General features: G+C 42.7%; 3 protein-coding genes across 3 annotated transcripts; 2 read left to right on the forward strand and 1 right to left on the reverse strand.

Annotated features, from left to right (window-relative positions):
• Positions 1–733: 733 nt before the first annotated feature.
• gpr6 (G protein-coupled receptor 6) lies at positions 734–1,747 on the forward strand (the record flags this gene model as incomplete). Its single annotated transcript, XM_079527043.1, has 1 exon — positions 734–1,747. The coding sequence occupies one exon, from the start codon at positions 734–736 to the stop codon at positions 1,745–1,747; it is 1,014 nt and encodes a 337-aa protein (XP_079383169.1).
• An 8,009-nt stretch (positions 1,748–9,756) lies between these two features.
• On the reverse strand, positions 9,757–12,397 carry ccdc167 (coiled-coil domain containing 167). The gene is made up of 4 exons (XM_079526238.1): positions 11,919–12,397; positions 10,937–11,031; positions 10,731–10,783; positions 9,757–9,895 (listed from the first exon to the last, which is right to left on the reverse strand). The coding sequence occupies exons 1-4, from the start codon at positions 11,967–11,969 to the stop codon at positions 9,774–9,776; spliced, it is 321 nt and encodes a 106-aa protein (XP_079382364.1). The 5' UTR covers positions 11,970–12,397; the 3' UTR covers positions 9,757–9,773.
• Positions 12,383–23,756, forward strand: kif25 (kinesin family member 25). The gene is made up of 15 exons (XM_079526237.1): positions 12,383–12,523; positions 12,854–12,919; positions 13,187–13,309; positions 13,442–13,583; positions 14,903–15,006; positions 15,489–15,577; positions 16,934–16,973; positions 17,081–17,148; positions 17,235–17,309; positions 18,023–18,148; positions 18,764–18,940; positions 19,278–19,432; positions 20,286–20,534; positions 21,149–21,304; positions 23,163–23,756. Exons 1-15 carry the CDS (start codon positions 12,455–12,457, stop codon positions 23,312–23,314), a joined length of 1,791 nt encoding a protein of 596 aa, XP_079382363.1. The 5' UTR covers positions 12,383–12,454; the 3' UTR covers positions 23,315–23,756.
• Positions 23,757–25,381: the final 1,625 nt, after the last annotated feature.

The following is a 25,381-nucleotide window of genomic DNA, read 5'->3' on the forward strand; positions in this document are numbered from 1 at the left end:
GCTGCATTGAGGGGTGAAAGAAGCCCTCCATGTCTGACACATGTTTCATCCCAGCATGTGATCAACAGGCATCTCTCTCTCTCTCTCTCTCTCTCTCTCTCTCTCTCTCTCTCTCTCTCTCTCTCTCTCTCTCTCTCTCTCTCTCTCTCTCTCTCTCTGACGTCGCGTGTGGATTTATAACACTCCACTCTTCTCCCGTGCGCCTTAACCATACTCCAGTCCTCTCCATCGTCACCCCTCCTCCTCCTCCCCAGACTCCTCGTCAGCCGATGCTTGTCGTCGTCCCCTACCCTGGGTGTGCAGCCCATGCGTGGGGGAACAGAACAGAATCGTGGGGTTAACTTGAGAGGTTTCGTGTGAGAGGGACGGCTCCAATTTCACTGCAATCTCCGTTTGTAGCGAGATTGACGGCGGAGGTATGTAGTAGGCTAATTTATTTTTATTGTGAATATTATTATAACAGCACACACTGGGAATGGTGTATTTATACTATATATTGGCTACGGAACTGGGAGATTATGTAGCCGTTGGAAGTCGAAGTTAGGCTACACCGCTACAGTACTGGAAAGTTTCAGAACCATGGACAGCGCTCGCGACTGTGCAGACAGTGATTCTATAGTATTAGATTATTTGACACATTGTTTGTGGAGTAGCTTTCCTGCATAGAATAGGCTGCAATTATTAGCCTAAACTCATATATTTTTAATCTTTATAAAGGAAGGACATTGCGAAGATGAACGAGACATTGGTAGTGAATGACTCTTCTGCAGCCGCGGTGGCCGGAGCGGCGGCTCTCCTCCCCTGGATGGAGACCGACTACCCGGAGCGCAACGGCAGCCTGGCGTTCTCCACCGCGCCGCTGGAGTTCCCCGTCAACCCGTGGGACATCATGCTCTGCATGTCGGGCACGGTCATCGCCTGCGAGAACGCCATAGTGGTGGCCATCATCTTCTACACGCCGAGCCTGAGGACTCCCATGTTCGTGCTGATCGGCAGCCTGGCCACGGCGGACCTGCTGGCCGGCATTGGACTAATCCTCAACTTCGTGTTCCAGTACATGATCTCCTCCGAGACCATCAGCCTGGTCACCGTGGGCTTCCTGGTGGCCTCGTTCACGGCGTCCATCAGCAGCCTGCTGGCCATCACCGTGGACCGCTACTTCTCCCTCTACAACGCCCTGACGTACTTCTCCGAGAAGACCCTGCAGTGGGTGCACGTGATGCTGACGGGCACGTGGGGGGTGTCGCTGTGCCTGGGCCTGCTGCCCGTGCTCGGCTGGAACTGCCTGGACGAGCCGGCCGCGTGCAGCATCGTGCGCCCGCTGACGCGCAGCAACGTGACCGTGCTGGCCGTCGCCTTCTTCGTCATCTTCGCGCTCATGCTCACCATGTACTTTAAGATCTGCAAGATCGTGTGTCGCCACGCGCACCAGATCGCGCTCCAGCAGCACTTCTTCAGCACCTCGCACTACGTGGCCACCAAGAAGGGGGTGTCCACGCTGGCCATCATCCTGGGGACGTTCGGCGCCAGCTGGCTGCCCTTCGCCATCTACTGCCTGGTGGGCGAGAGGCACTACCCGTCTGTGTACACGTACGCGACCCTGCTGCCGGCCACCTACAACTCCATGATCAACCCCATCATCTACGCCTACCGCAACGCCGAGATTCAGCGCTCACTCTACGTGCTTTTCTGCGGCTGTTTTCAGGCCAAGGGGTCCTACCGCTCCAGGTCACCTAGCGAAGTTTAAGAGAGAGTGTGTGTGTGTGTGTGTGTGTGTGTGTGTGTGTGTGTGTGTGTGTGTGTGTGTGTGTGTGTGTGTGTGTGTGTGTGTGTGTGTGTGTGTGTGTGTGTGTGTGTGTGTGTGTGTGTGTGTGTGTGTGTGTGTGTGTGTGTGTGTGTGTGTGTGTGTGTGTGTGTGTGTGTGTGTGTGTGGAGAGAATGCAGCGCAAGAGTCCATCGACAATCTGCTATACGACAGTTGACACTTGACAGCGAATGCTTTACCAACACTTGGGGATGTTGTGTGACGCTAAAAATGTATATGAATCTCACGCATATCTGCACTTTATCGTGTCTCAACAAATTTTAAGATGCGTTTTCAAATGCTGTGAACAACAACTTTGTAAAAAAAAAAAAAAAAAGAAAAGAAAAAAAAAGTGAAAAAACTGCGAATGTATTGGAAGACAAGTCAATTTGCACTTTATTCAATGTATTTGAAATGCCAAGGCAGTATTGCATAGGCTTATTACGTGTTAAAAGTTTGTATTTGTCAGTCAGTATACTGTGGATCATTTTCTATTTTGTATTGTATTGTCTATGTCTGATGTACATTTTCTACAGGAGGAATAAAATGATTGAAAACAGTATCAAGCCTCACGATGTGTCTAACTCATGGCACGTTTATTTGAAAAAGATCGCACTACAGCCCTGTACACTTTTTGGGATTTTTGCGTACACAGTATAGCCTACTGCAACTGTTTGAAGAGACGGACCAGACAATAAGTATTGCAAGTTTGCAACGGAAAAAGTCTTGCATTTGCACCAAGTCTTGTTTGCATAGCGCATGTGTGCGTGCGTGTGTGAGACATTATGTAAATAAACTCATGCGAGAAGTAGGCATATAGGATTTGTTTTACCCAAGAAAAGGTATAGCTATAGGCCTACCATTATATAAAAATACTGTACATTTTGAGTAAATTAATTTGAGTATATTTTCAAACTTTTTCGAAAATAGCAGATCTATAGGCCTACACAGCGCACAACACACGGTGACGGTGATATAGGTTGTTAGCTTTATAGGGCCCTATATTTTTTAGGGGGCTAGCCCCATATGGCTTAATGTTTGTTTTTCCCATAAATATATATATATATATATTTGGTAGCGATGTTGGAAGATGATAACAGTGCCCCTCACTTCACACGGGTGTGATGTTTTTAAGTATAAAAAGGCCTGAATTGACTTTCAATTGTATGTTTTGTAATAATCTAAATAATGGCTATAGCAGGCTATTTAACTAAAACATGGAAATATAAGCCAATTGAAGTAGCCTATAGGCAATTAAAGTGCCTCAAAATTGTATAGCCTATACTCAAGTAGGCTACAGTACTTGAGTATAGAGTATTATGTCCGCCTACTTTATTACTTTCCACCCCTGGCTATAGCCTACATGTTATGACTTTTTATGAGTGCAGGAAATGAGCTGTCCAGTTTTCATTTACGATGGCATTAGTATATAAATCTACACTTTAGGCACCTCAGTAGCCTTGGAAACCTTCTGATTAACTTTCTTTAACCTATATGCACTATTGTATATGCACCGCTGACCGCCTACCGGCTGCAACACGTGTTCAAACACTATAGGAATAACGCCCTTAAATTGCGTGTGTGAGAGCAGGCGAGTGCGCGCTAGTCTGAATCACAGCGCGCGTGCGTGCTTTGGCCTACAGTAGCCAGCATGTGAGAGAGTTTTAGAGGCTGTCTGGCACGATGGGTGCGCCGCGTGCGCGTCAGGGAGTTTTATCTGCGGGCATGTTTAAACAGGCATCCATTCCTGGTGCAGGGCCATGGGGACTGGCATCCGACAAGCGGGTTTATTCCTTGTTTACATGTTTATAGGCTACATTGGGGGTTCCCAAACTGTGGTGCGTGCACCCCTTGTGGTGCGCTACAACAATACATTGCCAAGCAGCAGTGTCCATCTTGTTATAGTCTCTTTAGCGGCCAGAATCCCATTCATGCATGTCTCGACTCAACACATTTGTCTTTCTGATAACAAAATGCGTTCTTACTTGTAAACAGTGGTGGAAAAGGTATAATATACCTTTTCTCAGTAGTACTCACATAATTTACTTAAGTAAAAGTATCAATACTGCAATGTAGAAATGCTCTGTTTCAAGTAAGTCTGGAATATAAAATGTATAGTACAAAAGTATTGGTATCAATGAATGTACCAAAATAAAAGTAGGCCTATACTCATTGTGCAGAATGTACCATTTCAAGTTTTAAAATGTATAAAAATCGTTTGAAAATAGCAGATCTACAAGCTCACAATGCATGCATTGCGAGGCATTGTGAGCGTAGAGAGCTGAAGTATAGTTAATGTATGGTTTGTAATCAAAATCTACAAGTTTTCAAATAAATGTAGTGGAGGAAAAGTACAATATTTGTCTCTGAGATGTTGTGGAGTAGAAGTAAAAGTTTTGGAAATATACTCAAGTAAAGTATAGGCATATAAATAGGCCTATACCTCAAGTAGGCCTACAGTACTTCTACCACCTCACATGCTTTTAAAGAGATGTCGGAGTATAGGTAATCAGGATGCAACACACCGCCATTTGGAAACTTTGAATTCCCCTAATGAACTTGATGCCATATAATCACTAATCAGTCTGCGTGAGCACGCGATGGCACACGTGCAGAAGTGGCTCACATGAGAGTGCTTTTAAGAAGTATCATCAAAGTATACGCAGCCACCTGGGCCTTAGCCCTTAAGACATTTATGTATTATTCGTAGAAGTCTAAAGTGTTTTTGAAATGCAAAGGATAATAACAGTCCACATCACCGTGCCGACATTCGGCCGTTGATCAGCTCTGCCTCAATCTATATGAATGATGAATGAATGTCTGAAGTCTGAATGTCTGAAAGAATATATGTCTGAAGCTATTGAATGTATAACCCACAGATGCTGCAGCCAGAGTATATGCACGCATATCTGTAATGCTGTCCATGGTGCTGAAACCATTACAAGCACAAAATCAGAACCATGGATAGCGCACTTCTCCTTTTTAACATAATAGTCTTATACCATGTATTACAGTGTATACTGTATAATACATTCGTTGCTATCCGGAGGAAACCTCATATAGCTCTCAAATCAGTGCTATCAATACCCTTTACGTCTGTGTGTCGTTTCGAAAATATTGAACCAATTAGTCCGGCAGCTGACAGGCTTTTTTTGTTTAAAGTGGGAAATTTGGTATAGTCTTTTTTATTGGCCTAAAATATTGTCTATATATACATACATTCATGAATCCACTTGCTGACCGGCTGTCACTATTGGGCAATTTTTTTATAGGGGTTTCTTGTGACCCTATACCATTAACATCCAATGGCAGGCAAAAATGTCAAACTTTCCATTTGCTTTAAGTAGCATGTGAAACTAGGGGGTTTTCATGATTCTGAATCCATTCCAAGCATAATTAGTTTTGCACAAAAAACACTCCTTGGGCTAAAAGCAGCCATAGCCCAAATGTGCCCAAAATGTGCTGACCATGATTTGTCATGACGTCTATGGCCGTTTTTAGCCTAAGGAGTGCATTTTGTGCAAAACCAATGCTTGGAATGTATTCAGAATCATGAAAACCCCCCAGTTTGACATGTTACATGCTACTTAAAGCAAAAGGAAAGTTTGACATGTTTCCCTGCCATAGGATGTTAATGGTATAGGGTCACAAGAAACCCCTATTAAAAAAATTGCCCAATAGTGACAGCCGGTCAGCAAGTGGATTCATGAATGTATGTATATAGACAATATTTTAGGCCAATAAAAAAAGACTATATACCAAATCCCCCCCCCATAACCCTGGCTGCCGGACTAAATGGAAAGTAGTAAGAAACGCATTGGACAAAACCTCTTAACTGCATTGGACCCTCAAACTGTCTGCTAAAACAGCTGCTAACTCCACCACCTTTCTCCTTCCAACTTTGATGAGGCTGTATTTCATCGTTTAAAAAAATATAAGGTTTTATTATTTTCCTTCAAAATGTATATTTTTAATTTCCTGAAAAATGAACATTTTGGAGTTATGAGGTTTCCTCCAGACAGCAGAGATATGAGACTTGGTGCGACGGCAGTCACAACTGTGGATTATTATGTAGCTCTCGAGTCAAGATACACACAACATTCCCTTCCCATAATAAATTCATAATCTCTTCACCAGAGAAACGATCTGCACTGTGTTGTGGCCTATAGGCCCTAGAGGACTGAATGGAGCTCACCAGGCAGGGGTGCCATCTCCCCTTGAACACATGCTGGGCAAAAGGCAGGGAGCTGTTTGAATTATGGAAATGTTGGGCACGGGAGACCTGACCAGCACTGGAGGCAATCACCAAAGTACATGCACTGTGGAATGATTCCCTCATTAATAATGTTAATTATAGTTGTAGCAAGTACTTTCCACATTGCACATTATTATTATTGAGTTAGCAATTAGGTCGATGGAAAGGGGGCTTCAGTGTTATTCATTGTGCAATGTTTCCCCAAATAGGTAATATCATTCTTTTGCTTTGGTATCCATTGCTGCCCCTGGAAACTTCACCCTCTCTTGATGTGTGCTCTCCCTCTAATACTTAATGCATGTCTCTGATAACATGTAGTCCACCTTCTCTCTCTCTCTCTCTCTCTCTCTCGCACGCATGCACACACGCGTGCACACACGTGCACGCACACACACACACACACACACACACACACACACACACACACACACACACACACACACACACACACACACACACACACACACACACACACCCAATAGTAATCTTATTCCATTACACTCTGCTTCTGTTCTACATGCACCCATGGGGCATATATGCCGCAGGTTATCTCGTAATGACAAGCCTACATCTCCCTCGGTAAAATCTGCCTTGCAATAATAGTCATGCTCAGTGCCCCCCCCCCCCCCCCCCCCCCTCCCTTTGACTGGGTCTGTTCAACTTGCATCAATGCATGTGCATGCCTGTTGCACCTCTCTTGCACTGACCATAAAATCATTGTTCATCTGCAACATTTTGACTGTGTGTGTGTGTGTGTGTGTGTGTGTGTGTGTGTGTGTGTGTGTGTGTGTGTGTGCGCGCGCGCGCGCGCGCGTGCGCAAACGGCTCATGGGACATCTAGTAATCATACCCACCTGTGTTCTCAGAACCACAAAGTGTGGTGGCAGATGCATGCGACCATAATGACTTTACAAGGCACACTGAGTGCCATTTGAATATTGGACTGCAAGACATGTTTGATGCTTCAGCTCTGTACATGGTTAAATGTATAACAGCGAAGTCTCTGAGATTAATCAAACATTTATTCACAGTTAAACAACTACGATGTAGTGTTGGTAGCCTATCCATTTGTCCACAAACACTCAAACCTGCTGCCAGTGCCAGGAGGCAGGAGCTCAGCAACTTGAACTACTTGACCTTCTTGTCACACACATTTATTTTGTGTGTGTGTGTAGTCACAATAGAAGTTATAGTTGTCTGAAAGTCTAGGTTAAAATGAGTGTTGTTCTGATAACACATTTGTTAGTTAATGCACGCTGGATATATGACATGCACGTGTGAGCTTGTAAATTATTTTTCGCAAATTGTACTATGCGAAGCCAAACTCCTGCTGGCATGTGGACTTCACACGTGTGTGTGTGTGTGTGTGTGTGTGTGTTAATTTTTACTTGTGTGTTCATCATGTAATTATTGCTGTTGTAGTCCATGTGAGTTATGAACACCAGAGCATAATCAGTGATATTAATAGCTGCTCTTTATTCTCTCCACCCCCACCACTGAGGTGCAGCACAATGGCTTTGTTGACAAGGTTTCTTAAAACATTAAATAGTGTGGGTGTGAACGGTTATGTGAAAAGAGAATGTGTGGGATGGAGGGTAGGCCTATACAAAGATAATTTATTTGGCTATTCATCTTCATTGCATACGCTACCCACGAATACAAAAAAAAGTCTCAGAACTTGTTAAAACTTGAATCCTAGCATTTGCAACATGTTGTGAGCGTGTAGCTCGGCTATTTTCAGCAGAGATTTTGTGTAAAGGGAAAATAAATAACAGACCCCAGTCAACTAAGTATTAGTTTGCAAAGTAGAGAGGTTGAAGTGGTTAAACATGTACAAGAACTTCTGACCAATGCATCCTAAGTGTATGGCTGTATGCATGAGTTATTCTCAAACATAAGTTGAGCTGAGCTGTTGCGCCCGTCTTTGTGCTTGACTGCAGGTGCGGTGGTCTCAAAAACCGACACGTTTACTGCTTTTTTTGCACCTTTTGTTGAGCACAGCACTTTATGAGCATGTTAAAATAAAATATTTTCTTAGTCTTAGTTCTGTCAAAAGCCTTAAAAGTTTTTGTAGAGTGCAAGTCTTTTTCTGACCGTTTACCTTTGTTTCATTTATAACAAATAGACATTGAGATGATGAGGTTCCAATGGTTTTTTTAATATGCTAACTAACAGATAACATCCCTCACTATGATCTTGTTCTTAGAGCTCCCCCTATAGACAAACTAATTCTAGCACAGTATTAAAGTGGAACTGGGCTACAGTAACCGCGCGCCACCAGGCTTTAGGGGTACAGTAACAATTTGGGCCTCAGATAAATTCCCAAGAGATGAAGTGGTACACTGAACAATTAAGCATCCAAATAATACATTCTTTATTGTTTCCTGCCCATGTACTGTAACAACACATGCAAAGCATGAACAGACTGAATGCTTAGAAAAAGCAAAGACTTTTAAATACCAAAATTATTATTAATAATGTGTGCATAACACATTTTGATTTGTTTTGTACTGTAGTTAGGCTTTGGCAAGTAAATAAATCACATTCATAGTACATAAAAGGATGATGACATATGGTGAATCGAAAAGCAAAGCTAATTGGCAGACAACAGACTACATTGACAAATTAACGAGCAATGTCATACATACAGTATGTAGATACATAGTCATGTAAGAATCACTTTCTGGTCATGGCTAATGTCTATTGTCTTGACAGAACAGACACTATAGAAAAAAAACTGTGATAAGACAAGGCAGCAGTAGTTCTATGGCATTTGTCTATTCACAAATGTGCATACAAAAGACATTCGAATGAGTCGCTGTTTTGCATTGAGATTTGCAAATGCATGTGCTTTCACAAGTGATACAAAAGAGATCACAAGTCAGGAAAAGATGAGGCAATTGATTGGGAGAAGAGAGATGGTTGAGAGAGAGAGAGAAGGAACATTTTTGCACCATTGGTGACCATTTCTATGGTCAATTATGTAGTAATGTCCCCTTACATCCGCATGCAGCTAAAGAGTTGTACATTTTATAAATCAAGTTACCCCAGTAAAACTGGGAAAGCATCTGTGTCATTTTATATTTTTAGCGTTGGCTATTCAAAAATAGCAGATACACAAACTCACAGCGTGTCACTTTGTGTCACGCTGCGAGCTTGTACATCTGTTATTTTACTGCTGATTTTGAAGGCATTTGTAGAATCGGCCTCAGGTCTTAAAGGAGTATAGTAAAGTATAGAACTTAGTATAGTTCACCCAAAACAAATTACATCTATCAATTACACACACCATGAAGCCTTGAATTCATGGAGATCTTTTCGTTTTTGCTGCATTCCTGAGCCAATCATTTGATCACCAACTCAATGGAGACTCGAGTCTCGCTGGTCATCACATTATTGGCTTAGGAATGCGACAAAAAACGAAACAATCTCAATGAATGAATTGAATCGAGTCATTTAATTGACTTTTTGGGTTAAGGTAAGTACACTATTATGAGGTCACTGCTGTGGTTCTGCTAGGGTTCAAGGTAGCACATCACAGTAAACTTGGATGGTTTCCATGAAGATGCCTATACGACAAGTCTTTGGTTTCACCGGATACTAGAACCATCCTGTGTGCACTATAGGCACCATACTTCCAGTTCTGTCTCTCTTGCAAAGGACACTGTTCTTGTAGTACATACTTCCTTTTAAGACACTGTGTGGTGGGTGATATCATGAGAGGTCTTCGTCGTTGTAGAGGAAGACATAGTACATAACAGCAGACAGAGCCAGTAGAGCGACGGACATCATCATATTCCTCCGGTTCTCTCCCCTCAAAATGTCAAGTTCCTTATCTAAAAAGAAATATAGGAAAACCTATTTTATTTAATATATGAATTGTGTGACTGTCTGATAATGTCCTTCTAATGCGTGAGGGGGCCGTACCTTTCCAATTACTTTTTTGGAAAGTAATTTTTTATAATTTTGTTAATTAAATTGAATTTTAAAAACAATAAAATAAATTTAAAAACCACTGACCTGCACGCATTACAATGACACTATCATTAAATATCGTCCTTGGTTCAGTCACCAGAATGGACGGATGTTTATCGATGAATCTATCATGGTTAAAATGGAGTTTGAAGGATCGGTTTGTATAGGACCTGGGGGCGTGTCAGATAAAATCAATATCAACAGGACAAAAATGAAAATGAAATAAACATTTTGAACTGAAGTCTTGGTGTGTGCGACCCACTACCGTTATTTTGATATGTTTTGAACGGGTAGCGCACCTACAGTCAGAGCGCGGTGGTCACATGAAGAGTAAGAAAAAAAAATCAAAAAATCAATATCAAATACTGAATCAAGTAACTTAAAAACTGTCTGGGGTCCTCACAAAAGCCAGAGTAGACAAAAATGATGTTTGAAAGTGAAATATCCCTTTACATGGAATGATCTGCTCGTAATGTATGACTGTGAATGCATTGGAAACACATCGATGATAGCGATTCAGTTCAATCTGAGGTCAAGTGTTTAATTGGGGTGATCTACCCCTTTAATGTAAAGACTTCTCTTGATCTTGAACCCAACATGCCTATTCTGGGGGGGAACATTCGCCAAAAATAGCAGATCTACAAGCTTGTAGTAGATACAATCGACTTAAGAAATCAGTGTTTAATGCAAGCTCACCTAGCTTCTGCACCCTCTCCTGCATGACTGCCATTTCATCTTCAAGGTCTTGTCTGCGGAGGACACACGTTCACTCAAATACATGCCTTCAGAGTTTTCAGCCAGTTCTGAACAAGCCACGAGATCAAGTAGGCCCATATTCTCTAGGTTATATTATATAGTAAATATTCACAAAACTACTAACATTTGGTGGTATTATCTCTCACCTTTCCCGATCAGACAGCTGCTCGCGACGATTTCTCAACTCTGTCCTCTCAATGTTGTCCTGACAACGCGACCGTCGTTCTTCCACACGATCAATCTAGACAAAATGTCCAATCCATTATATAGCCTATAAATCATATGTGAAATGTATATATTTTTTTATTTTTGAGTAAATAAAAAGGATGTGTGCGTGTAATATATATATATATATATATATATATATATATATAAATTCTATTAAGAAATGTAGAAAGGTTAAAGCTCTATATTCAGTGCTATGTTAATTCAGAAACAGGGGTATCCCTGTCTTTCCAGCTCTTTAATAAACAGAAAAGAAAAACATAATAATTCAGGTGGGTTGCCAATTTCATCCTATCAGGAGCGAGCGACTTTATCAGCTTCTTATTACAGTGTTCCTGTTTCAATTCTCTCTGCTCATCATCACTCCAATGTCAGTTATCATTCCTGCTGTATCATGACTTCTCTCTCCCGATTCATGACAATTACATTTGTATCCCGACCAAAAAATATATTTACTGTCTAGAGCTCTGACAGATGGGAAGACCACCGTTTCTGAATATTAAAGCACTGTAGCCTATATAAAATGCTATTTATCACTTGGTTATGTTTTATATAAGTAAAGAGATTTTAACACTTATTTTGTTAAAATAAGTATGAAATATCAATGTATTCTGGAACATAATGGGTCTCCCCATTTGTCCAGTGTAAACAGAAATTATTTCGGGATAGATATAGGCCTACCAATATTTCATCCAATCATAACATACATGACAATAAACAAGTGAAAGTGTTGATGACACAAATAAATGAGCAGCCAAAAGTGGAACAGGAATAATATACATTTTAAGCTGATAAATGAGTTCTCTCCTCTGTTCAACTGTGACTGATTGTGAATGAATGCATGAAACATGAGTCACCACAGCAGAGTAAAAATTACCCCACGAAGAAACACTCTTAACTTACTTCACTGGCGACACTTATTTTCTCTCGCCTTTTGTCCTTTGATTTGGTCATTTTGACCAATTTTTGACACCAAACTAATAAACAATGCGTTAAGGATACTATGCGGAAGTAACCTTCGTTCTTCTACTTACACGTCACTTTACGGCGGAGAAAATGTGTCAGGAGTAAGTTTTGCTGCCCTCCATTGGTAAGGAATATTACTGACAATGCAACTAAACTGAGAGCATCAAGAGAATCATGCCAACGGTGATCCTACTGGATTTCCAAAATACACTAGATTTTGAATAGGCCTATTTCATGGACATTTATTTTTTGAGAATCAAAGTGTAGGCTGCCAGCTGTTCAGCTTCCTCTGGGACAGAGCACGGTGCGCCCACTGCGCCCAGTTGATGAGGAAAGCTTTACAAGTTGTTGACTACTTGACTCTCCTTAATCGGATTATAGGAAACACAGACAGGTTGATCAGTAGGAAGGAAAGGGACAGGACACAGGCCTACCATTGATGTCGTCTGGGATTGTTTCCATCTCTTTTACAAATGCCACTCTTTATTAACCGCGACCAAATATTCGCCCATCAAATGCACCTGTTGGAGCACAAACTTCGGGTAAGAGACTGTTTTGATTTGTACTGTTAATAGGCCTATAATTGTTTGAAGTGGCAGGCCACATGCGTGTCGTTACCTCTATGGTCCTTTAGTACCCTGACCAACATGTAGGCCTATGTTTATAGTCACATCTCATGTGTCCTAGTCGACTTGCACAGCACACTGTTTAGCCCGTCTCCGGACCCCCCGGGTTGAGCTCCTTTGGACCCTAGGGTCCAAAGGAGCTCAACCCGGGGGGTCCGGAGACGGGCTACACACTGTTATAAGAGTGACTGCCTTACAGTGCATACAATATTAGACTCACTACTCGCTACATTATGTTCTATCTAGAGTAAAGAGGAGCGCATACTTGAACTGGAGACTGAGAATGCCATTCTTCATTTAAGACATGCTGAGGTAAGATGTTTTTTTATTCTGTAATAATCTGTCATAGACCTGGTGAAGAGTTTAATACACCTGTCAGACTGCCTGGCACAGGGTCCAGCAGACGTCACGTGTCCACATTTCACCTATTTATCACCTCATAGGAACTATAGGTCAAATTTGTCACCATATTGTATCTGTGTTATTTGGGCCCTTAGTTGCCTAGGCTATAACCATCACCTAGGGATAATAGTTAACCAGGGCTATGAGCATAGCATATTGAATGTGTCTTGTCTCCAGTGTCTGGGGAGACTGCGGAGGAGCCAAGAGGAGGTGGCCAAGGCCCAGAAACACCCTCAGCTCCAGAGTAACACACAGAAAGTCACCCAGTCAGCCCTGGTAAAACTCCTGTCTGAAGTCCAGGTACAAAAAGTGTGTGTGTGTGTGTGTGTGTGTGACCGCCAACAACTTGACCTGGTCGATGGATACAATACACACAAGATAACGTTTTGGAGATGTAATACAAAATGTGTGTGTATTTCTGTGGTATTCCAGGCCTTGAAACAGGACCTGAGTGAGGTTTTTGCTGTGTATGTGGGCTTTTCCACTGACCTGGAAGAGCAGAGCAAGCAACTACAGCAGAAGGTGGATCAAGCTAACTCCTCCTTACAGAATCAAAATGGACACGGCATGCAGAGTAAGCACACGACTGGATGAACTCAAACATGAGTTCAACCAGGAAGTTGTAGTTTGCATCAGTGATTTAGTAATTAGTCAATTTAGAAGTCTCTTTTGTATTGACTGAGTTTGAAAGCTGACACTGACGGCAGATCTAGTGGTGGGTGACGTGGGTCCTTCATTTATTGTCTTGTATTTCCTCTTCTAGCATTCTATTCATACTGTATTCTCTATTCTTCCGCTTGAACCCTAGCAGACCCTATTCTGGGGCTAAGATCAGCTGTTTTCAGTAAAGATATTTAGTGTAGTGAAAACGGGACGGGCCTGGAAATCCAGGCCTATTTATTTCCTTTTGCCTCTTAACGTTTCCCCCTCTGGACACATTATTGTTATGTATTCTATTATATTACTCTCTCACTTTCCATTCTGAAGTGGCTTACACCACGCTCTGGCTGGCCATATAGCTCATTAGGGTTGCTGTGGTGATAATCCTCTCTCTCTCACTCCACCTCCGTTACAGTCCCAGTGTGTTGTGCTTGGCGGGTTCTAATCTTCTCATTTGTTTACTGTAAGGGGCGCATGAGAAAGTCCCCCTGGTCCGTAAGCTGTGTGTCTATGTCAAAATAATTCAGAAAAGTTCAAATAAGTTTAAGTTGTCTATCATGGTAGTGTTTTGATTATTTCAGTGGTTGCATATTTAGCACTGGCATCAATAAAAATCAATCAGCTCCAGAGTAAGAGGATAAGAGGAGTGAGTGCATTTCAGAATAACAATTGGTAAATGGATTAACAATATGAAACGCCTTTCATTCTCAGTTCATTTGTTTACCTTGTACCCTAGTTAATTTGTATTGTAGTACTTAATAATAATGGTCGTCTCAGCTCTCCTTATCCTGTTGCTATTCTATGTATGATGATCATCAGCTTTAGTTATCCTGTATTTATTCCTAAACATGTTGAATGGTTCAGCATGTCTGTGTCTAATGATGCATGTGTTTTGGGAGGTGAGGGGGGGACGTTAGTCCGAACCTAACAATAGTCCGACACATGTGGCCGGTTAAGATAATCAAGTTGGATTATTGTGGGATTCAAGTCTTGGTTTCGATTCAAGGTTTTCTGGAGATGAACAGACCCACCTTACATATACCTTGATGGCCTGCACTGGCATGCTCATAGTAATGAGTTTTAAACATGTCCCAAAGCCACTTATGAACCAAGACCACTGATGATCGAGCACCTTGATTGGATATACAGTATGGACTGGAGTGTGAAAGACAAGTACAGTGAATTAAAATAAATTTCTCGAACTGAGTGGTGTTCCTATCTGTCAATTCCCAGGTTTGCAGGCTCGTGTGGAAGCCCTAGAGCAATCTCTGGAGGTGGAGAAGGAGAAGTGCAAGGAAGAGAGGCAGAGGAGGAGAGAGCTTCACAACCAACTGGTGGTGAGAACTGATTAACTTTACCACCTCAACATGGGATTTCTGTAGATACAAAAAGGGGGGCATTATGTTTCTTCAGCTTGATCAATTTCACCTGTACTGTAAGTGCCCAGCTCGGCAATATCTGGTGGGTTGATAGTCGACCTGTTCTTCTCACTCACTCATTTTGAGTCCACATTTATAAAAATACATTTTCAAGGGCACAAATATTTTCAGTTGCTTCTGATATCCCACACACTCGAAACGTCATGTGTCTCAGTGCTTGAGTCCAAACAAGCCCTAAATGTACAGAATATAGGGAACACATGAACTTATTCACAGCCAACATTGGTCACTTCAGTCTGTCATATTACCAACACCGAAAGTAAATCATGGGTACAAAAAGCACCTTCTCCTCCAAATAGATATAAAAACAATGAGCTGACACGTATCTCAGCCGTTTCTGCTCGTCTCTCATGTCAGTCCTTCTCCTTGTCTTTCTCCAGGAGTTGAGGGGTAACATCAGAGTCCACTGTAGGGTGCGTCCAGTGCTACCTTTTGACCACATGCAGGCCTCCACATCAACATCAGCAGGGTACATTTAACTCCAATGTCTATGCTTTTGACAATTTTAGGCTTGATTTAAATTCGCTGTGTGTGGTGCCATGAACAAGCTTTCAGATGTGAGCTTGTCGATTCTTTTTTTAAAGAAGTTTAATTCTTTATTAATGTCCCCGGGGGGCAATTTGGTTTACAGCAGATCGTAGAGGTTTGAAATGTAAAAATCACACCCGTGTAAACTGAGTGGTGTAAGGTCTTATATAGCCTGTCTGACGTAATGAAATCATGTCTGACGTAATGAAATCACACCCGGGTGAACAGGGTGAACATAGCAACCATGCTCATTTTTTCTGCACAGACTAACAAAGCCAGTTGTAGGAGTGGTTTACACCACTCAACAAAGCCAGTTGTAGGAGTGGTTTACACCACTCAACAAAGCCAGTTGTAGGACTCAAAAACAGTACAACACAGCAACAGACATGTGACAACATAGCATAGGACAACATAGCATGGGCACATCTGTGCAAAAGAGAATAAAAGAGTAGCCAACAAAGTGAAGCATCATAAAGTGACATCATCATAAAGTGACATCATCATAAAGTGCTTGGATCGAGGCAGGGACAAAGGAGTATTTGTACCTGTTTTTTGTTGTCCTAGGGACACACAAGCGAAGGCCAGATGGCAGCAGCATCCGAACTGAGTGGGTGGGCACTGTACTATTTGAGCGGATGGACAAGGCTTTTTTGAGCAGCTGTCTATTATAGAAGAAATCAAGGCTCTCCAATTGGATGCCAGTCATTTTAGAAGCAGTTTTCACAATTCTCCCAAGGGAATTTCTATCTTTGATAACGAGGTTACCGTACCAACAGATACAGGAGAAAGAAATAACGGAATGTATGTAGGCACTATGGAACAGTTTCATCAGGCTTTTGTCCACAATTTATTATCGATGAAGAACAACTATGGAGATCAACAACTATGGTATCAATCCATCACTGGATGGAGTCTACACAAGAATGCTACGAATGGCACTAGGTGTCACATGGACAGACCGCATCAGAAATGTGGACCTCTATGGGGACCTACCACGGCTCACAGACAAAGTCAGAGAGAGAAGGATAAGGCTGGCAGGGCACTGCGTCAGGCACACAGAAGTTGAAGCAATACATTTACTCTATGGGAGCAAACCCAGGGAAAAGCCAGGAGGGGAAAGAAGCGTACCACCTACAGTATGTAGACGTACTGCAGCATGACAGCTTAGCTAACAACACTACAGAGTTCAAGAACCTGATGTTAGATAGGAAATTGTGGAGGGCAGTGATCCAGGAATCCCGAGTTGGTGTTGGCTAGACCTCACTCTCGCAGTAACTAACATTATTTTCTTTTGCAGGCCTATCTCATCAGAGGAAGTGGTCCATGCTATCAGCGATGTAAGCACTTTTCTTACAATTAAACTACTCTAGGACTTTTGTTTTTACTGTGATTTCTTCGTCACAAAATTTTCTCACACTTTCTTTTTATTATTTATTTATTGTAGGATGTTGTGCTGGTGAATTGTATGAAGATGGGAAACCCGGTGTTAAACAAGATATTTGAGTATGAGAGGTAAAAAGAAAGGCTGACGTGTAATTCATTTTCATTTTAACACAATTTTAATTGTCATTAATCCCAACGTGGATTGTGTTTGACAGGGTGCATGGACCTGAGGATTCCCAGAATGCTGTGTTCGAGGATGTCAAACCTCTCCTCACGTCTCTACTGGATGGGTGAGTCAGTGTGGAATCACTGTTGATTCACCAACCACAAACTGTCACGCTTGTCTTTATCAATGGAAATTGTGTTGGCTGTGTAAGCCAACATTTATTTTAAGCATTGTTTTATTTAGTACAATTGATGATATGTTAATTTAACTTTTACAAATGGAATCAAATAGTGCCTTACTTAAATGGTGCATTTATATAGCGTCTTTATCCAAGGCGCTTTGATCTGTGCATTACATTCACACGCAAATTCATACACCGATGGCGGCAGAAACCATGCAAGGCACCAACCAGCACATCAGGAGCAATTAGGGCTTCAGAGTCTTGTTCAAGGACACCTCGACACTAACTCTGGAGGAGCCCGGGTTCGAACTGGCAACCTTGCGGTTACCATCCAGCCACTCTACCCCTGAGCTGTGTGTGTGTGTGTGTGTGTGTGTGTGTGTGTGTGTGTGTGTGTGTGTGTGTGTGTGTGTGTGTGTGTGTGTGTGTGTGTGTGTGTGTGTGTGTGTGTGTGTGTGTGTGTGTGTGTGTGTGTGTGTGTGTGTGTGTTCTTCAGGTACAATGTGTGTGTGTTCTTCAGGTACAATGTGTGTGTGTTCTTCAGGTACAATTTGTGTGTGTTCTTCAGGTACAATGTGTGTATTTGTGTGTGTTCTTCAGGTATAATGTGTGTATTTGTGTGTGTTCTTCAGGTACAATTTGTGTGTGTTCTTCAGGTATAATGTGTGTATCATGGCGTACGGGCAGACAGGCAGTGGTAAGACCCACACCATGCTGGGCTCCCAGCGGACAGAGGCCCCCCGGGACGGCATCATCCCCAAGGCTGCAGCCGAGCTCTTCAGGTGAGACTCTGTGATGCTGTGCTCACACTGGCAGATACAAAGTATACAAAGGCACCGCATATCTGTTGCTATGTAGCTTTGTATGTTGAAGCCAGCTCAACTTATTTGTAGCTGTTGTAGCAGCTACAAACGTTGCATGTACTGTAGCTTTGCATCTTCATGTAATGTGGCAGATGGAAGTGTATGACATAATGTTGAGTTGACCGTGAAATGTGTTCATGTGTGTTGTTTACATTTTGTAACCTTGTTTGGAGCATGTTAATCACCCCCTTTGAATGTTATCAACCGATAATCACCAGTATGTTCTTATCTGGACCATGCAATGCACGCAAGGACATTCCCACATACTGCCTACCGCGAGCAAGCGACTAGGAAATGAAATTACAACAATTAACATTGTGAAACTATCTTATTATTAAGACTGAGGTTAGAGTTAGGGTTGCAGTTAGTAAATTAAATGTCCATACTGGCTGCATTGCATGCTGTTGATAAGGGCTGATGACGGAGATTAAATAATGTGATTAGAAGCAACTGGAAAAATGTTGGGCCCCTTTAATGTAATTTTAAATGTGAACTAAAATAAAGAAACTAAGTGTGTGTGCGCTCGTGCATCAGGCTGATCTCAGAGAAGCCAGCAGACAGCCATACAGTAGCGGTGTCGGTGGTGGAGGTATACAACAACGAGGTGTTTGACCTTCTGGCCCGTGATGAGGAGGGCAGTGGCATGGGCCACCGCAGGGACGTCATCACCACGTCCTCTGGCACCAGCGAGGTCACCTCACTCACACACGCGTGAGTACTGGGTTCCTACGAAAGTATGGAATGTATTTCATTTCATATTTTTCTAGGTCTGAAAAAGTATGTAAATGTTGGAAAAATATGTATGTATGTGTGGGGGGGGGGGGGGGGGGGCGGCAGGGTCCTGGCCCCTTGAAATTAGAGTATTGTATTAGAGCATTGTGATGTTTGGCCATTTTTAAATAATTTAGAGGATTTTTGTGGTAGTTAAATAAAATGAACGTTGTCATTTGACAACTAATACAAAGAAATTGCCGGTATACAAATACATGTGTGCACATATTATTGTATGTACTGTAAATGGAGACAAACGCATGTTGTCCCCTCTCAGGTGTGTGGTCAGCTCGTCCGAGGTGATGCAGGTGATCGGCAGTGTTCTAAGGCTCAGAGTTCGCTGTCCCACACTGGTCCACGCCCACTCCTCACGCTCTCACCTCATAGTGACTCTCACCATCTCCTCCAAGAGCCCCAACGCACTGGTCTTGGGTGAGACACACATGTATTCATTATACAGTTAATTTGGTTTCATTTGTACACTCTGGGTTACATTTGTCCCCAGAAGTGACGTTGACAAACTATGATGTTAAAATGTGCTGGATTACACAAAGATGCTACGTAACAAATGTTCATAATCACACTCATGCAGTGATGTAAACAGGTTTTCAATGTAATGAGTCCCGGGATGCAGGGATGGTCTTTTAGATGAGTCCCAGGGACATTTTATGAGTCCCACTTCAACAACGTTAGGAGTCATATTTTGCCATTTTTACAAATTGCAGCATTTAACTCTAATTTCATTTTATATGGTTATAATAACCATTTCCGCTTCCGTTTTCTACATGAATATAACCACATTATAACTAAAGCTAGCAAAAATAAACTAGAATAAAAAAACAGTACAGTAGTGCATCCCATGGATGCAGGGGTTGTTGTTTTATTGCGTCCCTTAACTATAAACTGCGTTTTGGGATGCAAAATGCACCCTATTTTAATCTCTGCTCATGGATAATCATCCCACTGAGCAATAGAGTACCGAAGTCTGACGTCAAAATCGGTAGAGGGTGCAAATCCACGGGATCATGTACGTTTTATTTGCATTGTAATCCCCATAGGGGGATTTTAGATCGCCTCATATAATTACTGTGTTTGCAAAATAAACATGTCATCCCGGCCGTTTCACTCATATGGATATGAAGAATCAACTGACTGAGAGAAAACGCTATTGTTACTGCCACCACTCCGTTCAGCTCGCAGGCTACAGAGTGGAGCTGTACTAGTACGATACAATACGACACCCCACAATCCCTCTCACACATCATGTCACCACCACTCCGTTCAGCTCGCAGGCTACAGAGTGCCAAGAAGAACATGCAGCGCTCCCCTCAGGGATCGATCTGGAGCCCCCGCTGTCGCCGTGCCAACCCCGCCGCCCGCCAACAATCTGGCGACCTCTCCCCCAGCTCCGCCGCCTCCTCACCCGGCCTCTCCCCAAGCCCGTCCCCCTGCCCCTCGCCCAGGCCCAGCATCTCGCAGGCTCCATTCAAGACCAAGCTACAGCTAGTGGACCTGGCAGGCAGCGAGTGTGTGGGTAAGATGCCCTGGCGGTAACTGGCACAGCATGTTTAAGATGTATTAATAACTAGGGATGATCACGTTTTTTGCTCCCGATCCGATTCCGATCAATTGATTTTGAGTATATACCGATTTTTCTTCCCCCATCCGCTGTTTATATATTTGAGGGGCGCTAGCTCCTCCTATGCCCAGCTTTGTGTTTGTGTGTACCACATAGCGATGATTTGATTGGCTGGGCACCAAATGTGATGTGTGAAGTGAGGGGCGCTCTTATCATCATACAAGTGTGATTTTTATAACACTTATGCCATATCACAATAGTACAATATCATGATATGGATATAATATTGATACTAGGGATGTCCCGATCACGTTTTGTTTTTTTTGCTCCCGATCCGATTCCGATCATTTGGAAATTACGTGATCGGCCCCGATTTCCGATCACGTGATCGGATCGTGACAACCCTATTAATAACATACAGATTATCTTGTCTTGCCTCTTGTTACAGTACTTTGTAGTCTATTATTAATGTGCACAGTGTGTGATTACTTTAAGCAGTCTATTAATGCATACTGTGTGATTGCAGCATACAAGTAATGTAAGTAATGTATGTACTGTGTGTGAACCAGGTATGTCGGGAGTTACTGGGGCTGCTCTGTGGGAGTCCTCGTGTATAAACCGCAGTCTGTCTGCTCTGTCTGATGTGTTGGGAGCCCTGGCAGAGCAGAGACCACACGTTCCTTACAGGAACAGCAAGCTCACACACCTACTGCAGGACGCCATCGGTGAGACAGACACACACACACACACACACACACACACACACACACACGTTTGAATTACTATACTTGCATCAACAATAGTTTGTAGATCAGTTTTCTTTTGAGTGTGTGACATCGGCGCACAACTAAGTATAAAATAAGGAAAACTCCAAACCCAACCCCTGAACATAGTTTAAATGTCTAACCATAAAACAACCATTTTTCTTGTGAGGACAAGAAAAATGCTCCTCACAATGTCCATTTCACAAATTCTGCTATACGTGTGGGGACATTTGGCCCTCACAAGTATAGTAATACAAGTACACGCATGCATACACGCGTGTGCACGGCTGCTCGCACACACGAGAGTACACAGAGAATAAACCCATACAATTAATTGCAGTCATATAGTCTGTCAACATACTGCTGAGGCTTCGTACACACCTGTCGGACACATTGATCTGTCCGACCGACCACTGATTACATTTTTATGATTTGATGCCTCCATGTCCCACAATGCTTTGCGCGATGTGGGCGGTGCTACGATACGCGGAAATAGATGCACATATGTTCAGTGTAGTTTTCTTGACTGCAGCAGCAGCTAGCGGTAGTTTGTCGAGGCCGTTTTTCACACTCAAAGTTCACTTAGAAGGTCCGGATCAAGGACCAAGGACCAAATATTTGCATTTTTTGATTTTGGTCCATTTGGTGTTCACACTGGACTTTGTAAAGCGTACCAAATATGTAAACAAATGACACGTGGACATGTTAAGCGAACCAAATAGTGAAAAAAAGAAAAGGTAATTTTACGACGGAGGGAAAAATAACATGAGGGGGTGCGGGAAATCACTGTCTACAATTTTTGGGCGCAACCTTCAGTCACACAGAGAGAAGAGAACAGCAACATGAATCATGATTGCAGCAACAACTTCAATTGCATTAATTCTTAAAAATTATTTTATTAGCCAAATAAGACAACAGATGAACAGAGGAGCAGGTGTTTGAACAATAATGTGCTTGCTGCTGGTGCATACAATTCACCGGAGACGTATAGCCTACAACAAAGTATCCCCGAATCCCGATAAAAAGGACTTTTCTTCCATGTGTGCACCTTAACCTGATTCGATATAGGCCTATGTTATTTCTGCGCATCAAATCGACGGGCATTTCCATGTCATCTTATGGTTTAAACTTGAAGCCGTGCTGGTCAGTTAAGCTTCAAGTCAGAACAGCTCCGCTGCAGTTGACCTATATCACGTCTTTTGCTATAGTGATGTAATCAATTAATCATTTAGGACCACCTGTGTAGCTTATTTAACATTTGCTCCATTGGCTCTTTATGCGTGTGGCCGTGCGCTAGAGCGAGACAGGATGATTTTAAATATTTCTTTGTCTGCGTCTCTCCCATAGAGCTATAAAATATATCGGGTCTCTCCCCCCACATGTGCGCGCGTCATAACTTTGCGTGGTGGCGGTGGCGCATGCTTGGACTCTCCAAGTTACGCACGGCCGTAGCCAAAAGAAGACATACAAACAAGCGATATAATAGTCTGTGTCACGTAACTCAGAAGACTACAGCCTAAACCCCACCCAGTGCTGTCAAGAACGGAAGTTCTCTCCTATTAGTTGGCGGTTAAAAACCACCCTTCTGTCCGATCTGAAGTCCCACCCTGTTCGTTGGCTGTTTTGACTACAAGGTGTCCGATGTGTTTGTTGTGCCCTCCGCCCCCACATCGGACAGGTTTGTCCGATCAAACGACGTGACTCCCATTGAAAATGAATTGGAGCAGCAATCAAATAGCAATCAGGCATCGCACACGGACCGAACATTTGTTCTTTAGGTGTGTACGCAGCCTGAGTCCTTCTTCATCTTTTCCACCAGGTGGGGATGCCAAGCTGCTGGTGATGCTGTGCGTATCTCCAACCCAGCATTTCATTACTGAGTCTGTGCAGTCTCTGGGCTTTGGCACACGGGCTCGCCAGGTCCAGAAGAACATACCTCAAAGGAAGAACAACGCCCTCAAAGTGAAGTGATTGAGGTGGAGATATATGCGCAGAGGGAGACCCAAAGACAGATATACAGGAGTAGGACACTTCAAGTGTTAAGTTAAAAAGGGCATAATGGTTAACCAATAACCACGCCTGTTTCTCTCTCTTTCTCTTTTTTTTTACATAGTTAACACATAATTCCATGATAAATGTGTACATTTTTCTAAATGTAATATCTTTATGGAATTTAGAGTTATTCTTATATAATTAACTTGAGCAAAATATATAATATAATTATATAACATATAGTGCTGAATGGTTTTGAATGGAAATTGATTTGGAAATTAAACGGCACGTTGCTATGCAGAATGAATGAATACAATGAATACAAATGTATTCATTTATTGTAAAATTTACAATAAATACATTTTAATCCAACATTTATTTACAATATAAATAAATTACTAAATTGCATGACCTTACTATTATTTCTGTTGAATTCTTGTATCGATCTCACCACAAGTTGTATTGTGGTATTTATAGCCTACAGTATGTGAAGGCTTTTTGATTCCATATAAATTACATTTGAGATTTTATCAGTACTTGTTGCCCATATGCTATGCCTAATCTTGCAGCTCTTCTATGTCTTGTTTGTTGCTGTCCGAGCTTCCTAGCTCATGAAAATTGACAAAACTCAAACATCTAGAATCGTTGAAAGTGGCCATTTTGGCCATTCTCTCTGGAACAGAAGGTCCAATCTGGGCAGTTCTAACTCTAAGCTCGTTGGATGCGTGTCTCTGTGGACATTATGAACGTAATAAAAGGAGAGATCAAGTTGTTACAAATGAATAGTTTTATTGCATAAAAGATAACATTTTGGTGATTGGACTCCATTTATATTTAATGTATAAGATTATCTTTCCCCCCCCCCCCCCCCATTGGAGTCTAAACGCTGGTGGCGGCAGTGCAGATGAACCTCCTTCCTTCTCAACACTAGATGAACAAGGTGGAGTAGGGGATGGAGCTGGGTTGCTTGTTTCAAGCTGAAAAGAGAATGACAAGTGACAGAGGCAGTGATATTTAAAGGCAGCGTCCAATCGCCTGATTGACATCGCCTGACTGCAGATTGGCTAGAAGAAGAAGTGTAGATGACAACAGAGATCTTGCTTAATAATAATAACCAGTAAGACGCCTGAGGGCGAGAAGCGGGTGAGGTCGTGTGCACGCATCCGCCCCGTTGACGGCAGACTGCTGGGCGAGCGCTGGCGCTTTGACATGGGGGGGGTCAGTACACATGGAATTAATTCTGTACTGGCCATATATACATGTCTTGAGTGTACAGGTTTTGATGAGGTCAGATCAACATGGAATGTCAGAACGGGTCAGCTCCATACAGTATATGGAGATTTAAGGGTGGTAGTGGGGACGTTTGATGAGGGCCCAGGTAGGGCCGGGCCTTTTTTTTGGGCCTCTAGTTTTCGCCAGCTGCCGGGCGCGGCTGTACTAATAACTTTGGGGCAGGCCCATCTAGAGTTTGAATGGACAGGTATAAGTCAAAAGGGAGACATCGGAAGGATCAACATATGGAATGTCAGAACAACTTCTGACACATATCCATATATGGAGATCTATGGGTTTGAGGTCGGATCTAGAGTTGCTGGCCAATATTGATGACATCAGGGATCTCCATATATGGGCTTAACTGTGACAGCAGGTCGCATTTACTATGACATCAGGGTCTCCACATCTCCATCCCTGATGATGTCACACTCACATGATGTCGCGAGATCTGGGCACCATTATGGTGCCCGACACACACACTGGTGCCTGACACACTGACGGGAAATGCAAGAAGAGCTTTTCTATGCATAGAGTGCTTACTCAAAGCGCTTTAATACAATGGTCCATTCATACATTCGGAGGTGAAGCGGCGAACAGTCGATGCCAGCGTCCTCACTTCCCACACCAGTGGTGGCAAGCTAGCACCGACCGACTCATTGGAGGCAATGTAGGATTCAGTGTCTTGCCCTAAGACACCTTCTTTTTACCTGACAGGGGAGAGTTTCCCCGGCCAGACGTAGCGCGTGGAAGGAACACGTTAATGGGATCAGT

This window comes from Electrona antarctica, assembly GCF_951216825.1.
Source record: "Electrona antarctica genome assembly, chromosome: 17".
Classification (NCBI taxonomy): domain Eukaryota; kingdom Metazoa; phylum Chordata; class Actinopteri; order Myctophiformes; family Myctophidae; genus Electrona; species Electrona antarctica.